Consider the following 9,503-nt stretch of genomic DNA (forward strand, 5'->3'; position numbering starts at 1 on the left):
GCTGCTGGGAGCGTGGGAATATTGGGACATGCGCTGCTGGGAGCGTGGGAATATTGGGACATGAGCTGCTGGGAGCGTGGGAATATTGGGACATGAGCTGCTGGGAGCGTAGGAATATTGGGACATGCGCTGCTGGGAGCGTGGGAGGGGCTGGTGGGTCGGGGGAGCACAACTCCCCCAGGATGTGAGGATCGCGTTGCGTGACACCAAATCCACCAGCAATGGCAGCTGAAAATTGGAAAACTTTGAACTCAAAATTCCAGAATTTGAATTCCAGAAAAATTTCTTAATTATGTGGGAATTACAGCAACTCTGCGTTCATTGCTTGATTTAGGAACTGAGTAGTAAAGTTCTTGCAGTCTATTATGATGTGAATTTTTAAATTATATTATTCTTTGATCATCAATGAAGAGAAGAATTCTGGAAATTAATGAAGAGAACTTGGATTTAACGATTAATATACCTAATAAATAAATTGGGATTTGTTTGAAGTTATTTAATATGGAATTATTTAACAAATAAAAGTAGGTTTTTACACCTCAGGACAGGGGAGAGGGGCGCCGAGAGGGCAGGGGAGTGGGGTGCCAGAGAGGGCAGGGGAGTGGGGTGCCAGAGAGGGCAGGGGAGTGGGGTGCCAGAGAGGGCAGGGGAGTGGGGTGCCAGAGAGGGCAGGGGAGTGGGGTGCCAGAGAGGGCAGGGGAGTGGGGTGCCAGAGAGGGCAGGGGAGTGGGGCGCCAGAGAGGGCAGGGGAGTGGGGCGCCAGAGAGGGCAGGGGAGTGGGGCGCCAGAGAGGGCAGGGGAGTGGGGCGCCAGAGAGGGCAGGGGAGTGGGGCGCCAGAGAGGGCAGGGGAGTGGGGCGCCAGAGAGGGCAGGGGAGTGGGGCGCCAGAGAGGGCAGGGGAGTGGGGCGCCAGAGAGGGCAGGGGAGTGGGGCGCCAGAGAGGGCAGGGGAGTGGGGCGCCAGAGAGGGCAGGGGAGTGGGGCGCCAGAGAGGGCAGGGGAGTGGGGCGCCAGAGAGGGCAGGGGAGTGGGGCGCCAGAGAGGGCAGGGGAGTGGGGCGCCAGAGAGGGCAGGGGAGTGGGGCGCCAGAGAGGGCAGGGGAGTGGGGCGCCAGAGAGGGCAGGGGAGTGGGGCGCCAGAGAGGGCAGGGGAGTGGGGCGCCAGAGAGGGCAGGGGAGTGGGGCGCCAGAGAGGGCAGGGGAGTGGGGCGCCAGAGAGGGCAGGGGAGTGGGGCGCCAGAGAGGGCAGGGGAGTGGGGCGCCAGAGAGGGCAGGGGAGTGGGGCGCCAGAGAGGGCAGGGGAGTGGGGCGCCAGAGAGGGCAGGGGAGTGGGGCGCCAGAGAGGGCAGGGGAGTGGGGCGCCAGAGAGGGCAGGGGAGTGGGGCGCCAGAGAGGGCAGGGGAGTGGGGCGCCAGAGAGGGCAGGGGAGTGGGGCGCCAGAGAGGGCAGGGGAGTGGGGCGCCAGAGAGGGCAGGGGAGTGGGGCGCCANCCTAAGAATAACTGCTCGATCTGTTATTTACTTCCTTAGAATAACTGCTCGATCTGTTATTTACTACCTTAGAATAACTGCTCGATCTGTTATTTACTTCCTTAGAATAACTGCTCGATCTGTTATTTACTACCTTAGAATAACTGCTCGATCTGTTATTTACTACCTTAGAATAACTGCTCGATCTGTTATTTACTACCTTAGAATAACTGCTCGATCTGTTATTTACTACCTTAGAATAACTGCTCGATCTGTTATTTACTACCTTAGAATAACTGCTCGATCTGTTATTTACTACCTTAGAATAACTGCTCGATCTGTTATTTACTACCTTAGAATAACTGCTCGATCTGTTATTAACTTTGAGATCAGAGCACAATACACAACCAAATACTTATAACCTAAATTGTTCCACAACATATTATTATGGTTAATATTAACCTTTTCATATTAAAATTGTTGCAATCATATTATTATACGCAATATTAACCTCAACCAATTAAAATTGTACCTAAACTTATTATTATACTTAATAAGAACTTATTATTATACTTAATATTACCTGAACCAATTTATAATGCCTAATATGAGACGAAAACAATTTTCATGCCCTAATTTATATCTGATCCACTTACAATATCTACTATTATACATGAAAAAACATCATAGCTTGACTAATAAATAAATAAATGAATAAATTTGTCATTATACCTAATAGCATACCAAGTTAAGTATTATGCCTAATATTTTACCTGAACCAGTAATATCTTTTTATTAGTAGAATTGACGCAGTAACGATAATATCTCAATTTATGGAATAATATTTTCTAACTTCAGATATCATTGTAGCGATATCATTGATTGCTACTTTGCTATCATTAATCCTAACGAAAACTATCAGCAAAGGATAACCAGCTTGAAAACTTCAAAATGTCGAAAAATTCACTTTGCCGAAGCTTTAAAAAATTTCAATTGTCACAACACGTTGACACTATAACACCGCCAACATTTCCAATATGACACATAAGGGCTGCGAGGTGTGGCATGAAATAAGGGCTGCGAGGTGTGGCATGAAATAAGGGCTGCGTGGTGTGGCATGAAATAAGGGCTGCGAGGTGTGGCATGAAATAAGGGCTGCGTGGTGTGGCATGAAATAAGGGTTGCGTGGTGTGGCATGCCACAGGTAATCATTCTCCACACAAGATCGATGAGTTTGCAGGTAAAGTGGAGAGGATAGTGTACGTCAATCAGGCAGTAGTGTGACTGGTATAGATTTAATGTATAGATCTCTTATAGATCTCGCGTATAGATCTCATGTAAAGATCTAATATATATAAAATATAAATTGATCCAATAATTGGCGGAGGAGGAGGTTAATGTAATTACCAGCATGAAACCAATTAAAATGAATTGAATATGAATGACTATGATGGAGTGTGAATAGCCAACAGTGAATAGTGACATTTCCAATGTAAAATATCAACATCATCAATAAACTGTGGAAACACGTGAGAAATTCGGTCTTCAAAATCAAATCTATAAATTATCATTATTAATCATAATCATTATGTATCATTATTTATCATACTCATCATATCTCATTATTTATCATCATCATTATGTCTCCTTATATATCATATCCATCATCATTCTTGCATAATTATTCATCATAATCACGTTATAACATTATTTATCAGAATCATTTGGCATCATTATGAATCATAATCATTATTTATCATAATCTTTAAGTTTTCTTCAATATAATAACAAAAACCTGAAATTTAAGTCAGATGAATGCTATTGAGAAAAATAGTTGGGGCATAGTTCATTAAGCGATTTATTTTCATCCCTAATATGGGTCATTTTACCCAAGTTTACGCGGCAAATAGACATATTAGTTCCACGTCCGCTCCATGACGCGCTGTGTTAAAAAATCCTCCGGTATTGGACAAACAAACACATTAATTTTATTGAGTATTGGGCGCCCAGACGGGCTATGAACGTGTCCATAACTTGACACGTTACGCACGTCATGCGTGACGTGTGACGTCACATACGATAATAACACGTCACGCACGTCATGCGTGACGTGTGACGTCACATACGATAATAACACGTCACGCACGTCATGCGTGACGTGTGACGTCACATACGATAATAACACGTCACGCACGTCATGCGTGACGTGTGACGTCACATACGATAATAACACGTCACGCACGTCATGCGTGACGTGTGACGTCACATACGATAATAACACGTCACGCACGTCATGCGTGACGTGTGACGTCACATACGATAATAACACGTCACGCACGTCATGCGTGACGTGTGACGTCACATACGATAATAACACGTCACGCACGTCATGCGTGACGTGTGACGTCACATACGATAATAACACGTCACGCACGTCATGCGTGACGTGTGACGTCACATACGATAATAACACGTCACGCACGTCATGCGTGACGTGTGACGTCACATACGATAATAACACGTCACGCACGTCATGCGTGACGTGTGACGTCACATACGATAATAACACGTCACGCACGTCATGCGTGACGTGTGACGTCACATACGATAATAACACGTCACGCACGTCATGCGTGACGTGTGACGTCACATACGATAATAACACGTCACGCACGTCATGCGTGACGTGTGACGTCACATACGATAATAACACGTCACGCANTCGCCATATAAAATTTAATATTTTTCTACTGAAGGAAATTATACTTAGTTTGCATAAAAAGGCTAAGGTTTTATAGCTTCTTCCAGCGAAGTTTACGCGAGCCTCGCAATCTTTTAATCAAGAAATTGAGAATTTTAATTTAATCAAGAAATAAGAGTCTAACCTCCCCTATACCTGCCATCCCAAAATATGAGAGTCTAACCTCACTTAAAGAGTCATCCCAAAATAGTGAAATTTATCAAAAATAGGAAGATGAAACCCTGCGCCCCACGGGGACTGAATGCTCTCCTGCGCCCCACGGGGACTGAATGCTCTCCTGCGCCCCACGGGGACTAAATGCTATCCTGCGCCCCACGGGGACTGAATGCTATCCCTGTCTCTTATACACATCTAGATGTGTATAAGAGACAGACTGAATGCTGACCTGCGCCCCACGGGGACTGATTGCTGTCCTGCGCCCTACGAGGACTGAATGCTATCCTGCGCCCCACGGGGACTGAATGCTATCCTGCGCCCCACGGGGACTGAATGCTATCCTGCGCCCCACGGGGAGTGAATGGTAACGAGTCTGAAGCTGCGACGCCCACTCAAATAAATTATTGTAACTTCGTCCAAAAAGTGACGCTTTTTCAGCCCTGTGTGGGTCACCTGATCCAGGTCTGTCTAGCATGCAGGGCGTATCAATGCTACGTGCAGTGAAACTGCGTCCAACATATGGGACAACATGACACATTATTTCTTCTGAGTGCGCTTGCAAATCTGGACCACAGAAGTGGCCATCTTTTTTTCCTGCTCGCGATGACGTCATCGCCGCCAAGAATAGGACGAAGATGAGGGACGATGAGGGACGATGAGGGACGATGAGGGACGATGAGGGACGATGAGGGACGATGAGGGACGATGAGGGACGATGAGGGACGATGAGGGACGGTGAGGGACGATGAGGGACGATGAGGGACGGTGAGGGACGATGAGGGACGATGAGGGACGATGAGGGACGATGAGGGACGATGAGGGACGATGAGGGATATCGGAAACAGAGATACAGAGATTTCCAGGGCATATCTTGGCACGACTTCAGCGTTGGATATTAAGAAACTATCATGGGTATGTTATATGTCTCATAACTCAAAACTATAAGTCCCCTTGTCTCATAACTAACAATTATAAGTCCCATTGTCTCATAACTCACAATTATATGTCTCATAACTCACAATTATAAGTCCCTTTGTCTCATGACTCGCCACTATAAGTTCTCTTGTCTCATAACTCACAATTATAAGTCCTCTTGCCTCATAACTCACAACTATAAGTCTCCAGGTCTCATATGTATTCAAAAATAACACTATGCATTAAGAAATAGCACTATGTATTCCCAATTAACACGTTCCAATTAACACAATTAACACGCATGTACAGTATACCAACATTGATATTCCGCTGCTGCGTATTGGGACACCAGTGTACCAAACGCAATATTTTACTCAGTTTCGATAAAACACATATAAGTCGAAATTTCGTTGGTAAACTGCCTCCTTTAGAATATTTGTGTTCACACGAAAGGTTGATAGCAAAATTTGTGCAATCCGGAAACGCGGGGAATGTGTTAATTAAACGGTTCTTATAATTTATAGACCTTCCTGCCAATAATATTGTGCCATTTATGCGGCAGGATGGAAACATTACTAACTTACCCCATTAATTAAAACACTAATGTGAAATCCAAATGGCATTTACGTATCATATTTAATATTTTTCAATCAAGGCAAAGAAAATTAATCTTGAACTATTTGTTACTCTCATGCTACAAAAGGGAGCGCACTCTCGAATCAACTCGGACAAAACCGACGACAGATTCACGGCCAATCAGTCAGGATTTCACTAGAGACTAGTCAGCCAATCACGCCTAACAAAGACCAGGTTCTGACCAGCTTCTAGAGAACTTGCTGCAGCTTCTAGAAATTTTTCTAGTGTCTAGTCAATAGAACTTCAAACCTGTTCAACCATGATGTGGATGAACGGCTCTGCAGTTAATTATGGCTGATTGTAAATTATTATTTATAAAATTTCATCTGCCATGTCGTGGTGTAACCTGGATTTGAAATTTTATTTGTAGGAAAGGAAAAATGGGGCCGTGTAAAAAAAAGGATAAAGATCTAATGAAAAGAATAATATTTCAATTTGATTTATTTCGATGTAATCAAGTAGAGAAATTTGTGTAGAAGAAATAATGAGTTAGAACTATCGTGAAATTCGAAACGGAAGTAAAACAGAGATTCTATGTTAAATGTTGTTTTAACAGCGACATTATCTTGTATACCGTGCGTCCTAACATTAACCGTGAGCCATAATAGCCATGCCACAACCCTGCATGATAACAGCCATGCCATAACCCTGAATGATAACAGCCATGCCATAACCCTACATGATAACAGCCATGCCATAACCCTACATGATAACAGCCATGCCATGACCCTACATGATAACAGCCATGTCATAATCCTACATGATAACAGCCATGTCATAATCCTACATGATAACAGCCATGCCATGACCCTACATGATAACAACCGTGCCATAACCCTACATGATAACAGCCATGTCATAATCCTACATCTCATAACAATGGACGACTGTGAAGCGCAACTTAACTACATTCATAACCTTTTATCAATAAAGCTTTTATTGATGTCTTTGAAATTCTCAATTAAGCTTATTGTTAACGCTCTGCATGTGACTTGATTAAAAGTTCTCGATCAATGGCCAGGATACTTGCCCGATTAGATGTGATTGCTTGTGATTGTCGACTGATTGCACGGCACGATGATGAATGGCATAATCATTCATTCTGATCAAGAAATAGCTATCATTGTAGCTCCGAAAGGTTACTGATTAACACTCGGTCTGTTATTTACTACAATTAGAATAAGTGCTCGGTCTGTTATTTACTACAATTAGAATAAGTGCTCGGTCTGTTATTTACTTTAAGATCAAAGCTCAACGCCGAACGCAAGAGATAAACCCAATAATTATAACTTAAATTGCGTCACAACATATTATCATACCTAATACAGGGTGAACCAGAATTAACTGTCCCTTTTAATTTGCTAATAAATAAAAAACTAAGAACGTTATGAAGTTGAAACTTGTTTTATTTAAAAGAAGAACATTTTTATGGTAATATTGTATCCTAGTTTTAAGGATACAATAACTAACTAGGATACAATATTACATACAATATTTTAACTAATACATATTATTAATACATAATAAATATTTTAAATAATACAATAATAAAATATTGTAATAGGATACAATATTTCCATAAAAATGTTCTTCTTTTATATAAAACATGTATTAATGTTTAATAAATATTTTAAATAATACAATAATAAAATATTGCAATAGGATACAATATTACCATAAAAATGTTCTTCTTTTATATAAAACATGTATTAATGTTTAATACATACATAATACATTAAAATGTATTAACCTTAACCAATTAATAATGCCTAATATCAGACGTAAACCAATTATCATACTTTAATTTATATCTGATCCACTTACAATATCTACTATTATGCATGAAAAACTATTAAACCTAATATCATATCATGACCAATAAATTCATCTCTCATTATACCTAATTTTATACCTGTATGTCAATTGGTATACATAACATTATAACCAAACAAATTATTGGAAAAGAAGACCTAAAACCAAAAAATATTAATTATTATACGAATAATTTTACCCTCGGAAATAACGAGTGATAAACGTATTATTAAACGTAAATGAACTTCATGGCACTTCAGTGTTGGCACTCTGGCGCTAGTGGCACCTGAGCGACCGTAGGCGGTGCCTTACAATAGTTCAGTGACACTGCGGTGGTGGTGTCATCTGCACTGTACTGTACACTATACTGTACACTGTACTGTGCACTGTATTGTGCACTGTCTGTGCACTGTACTGTACACTGTACTGTGCACTGTCTGTGCACTGTACTGTACACTGTACTGTGCACTGTACTGTGCACTGTCTGTGTACTGTGCACTGTACTGTGCACTGTACTGTACAATATACTGTACATTATACTGTACACTATACTGTACACTATACTGTACACTGTACTGTGCACTGTACTGTGCACTATACTGTACAATATACTGTACATTATACTGTACACTATACCTTACACTGTATTGTACACTATACTGTACACTGTACTGTGCACTGTACTGTACACTATACTGTGCACTATACTGTGCACTATACTACGAATGCTTATACACTAAACTGCACTAAATAATGCACACTATACTGCATAGTGTACTTAGAAAAACTCATAGGCAACTTAGCAATACTCATAAGTAGTTCAGCAATACTCATAGGTAACTTAGCAATACTCATAAGTAACTTAGCAATACTCATAAGTAACTTAGCAATACTCATAAGTAGTTCAGCAATACTCATAAGCAACTTAGCAATACTCATAGGTAACTTAAAAAACTAATGAGTAACTTAGAAAAATTCATAGGTTTCAATAAAACTAATATGTAACTCATTAATACTTGGTATTATAATTTTAGCTTGTAGTTTATGTGTCTTCCATTAAATATAATGCAGATAAAGCGGCAAGCAGCCTTTGCAGCGTCTTTCGATCACTCACCGATGCTCCTAAAGTTCTTTTGGTTTCAATTGATATCTTATCATCAATTTAGATATTGAAGTAACCGTTGCCACGCATTATCATGAATTTATTTATCTTATATTCCATGTGTGAATAACTCCGTCTTGTTCATCACTAGGAAACACGACGGCTTTAGAAAGCTCTCTTGTAATGAAGCGGCAGATGAAAATAAAAATATTTCAGCCTTGATTTCAATTATATTTGATAATATTACAATCCATCCTTGTGTACGTAGAACTTAGGGAATTTTCGTCGAGTATCCAATTAGGGTAATGTAATAAAACAATTGAGTGGTGTAATTACGACTGAGTGAAGGAGTTATGATTGAAGGAAAAATGATACAACTTGAGGTTGAAACAATTCAGTAATTGAGACAGGGTTGCAGGAAAAGGTAATTGCAGAGACAGGGTTGCAGGAAAAGGTGATTTCTGAGACAGGGTTGCAGGAAATTCACCTGGGAACCACGCGGCGCTGAGTTCGCTTCCTCGAATTCACGGACTTCCCGTTTTTTTCTGATCTGTTTCCCGTTTTCTGTTTCGCTAAATTTGCTTCTGTTGTGCACAGCTTGGACCTGTGCCACGAGGGGGACAGGGACGGGGTGAAAGTGTGGGGATGAGACGG

At 41.5% G+C, this 9,503-nt stretch overlaps 1 protein-coding gene across 1 annotated transcript in view; it reads right to left on the reverse strand.

Annotated features, from left to right (window-relative positions):
* Positions 1–532: 532 nt before the first annotated feature.
* LOC108673981 (vegetative cell wall protein gp1-like) overlaps positions 533–9,503 on the reverse strand; it is a 13,200-nt gene continuing 4,229 nt past the window's right edge. The window contains exons 2-3 of the mRNA XM_018161876.1: positions 4,993–5,287; positions 533–1,489 (exon numbers count right to left, since the gene is read on the reverse strand). Coding sequence (XP_018017365.1) covers positions 533–1,489; positions 4,993–5,287 — 1,252 coding nt within the window. The remainder of the gene's footprint in view (positions 1,490–4,992; positions 5,288–9,503) is intronic.

The sequence above is a fragment of the Hyalella azteca genome, unplaced genomic scaffold, assembly GCF_000764305.2.
Source record: "Hyalella azteca isolate HAZT.00-mixed unplaced genomic scaffold, Hazt_2.0.2 contig16585, whole genome shotgun sequence".
Taxonomy (NCBI): Eukaryota; Metazoa; Arthropoda; class Malacostraca; order Amphipoda; family Hyalellidae; genus Hyalella; species Hyalella azteca.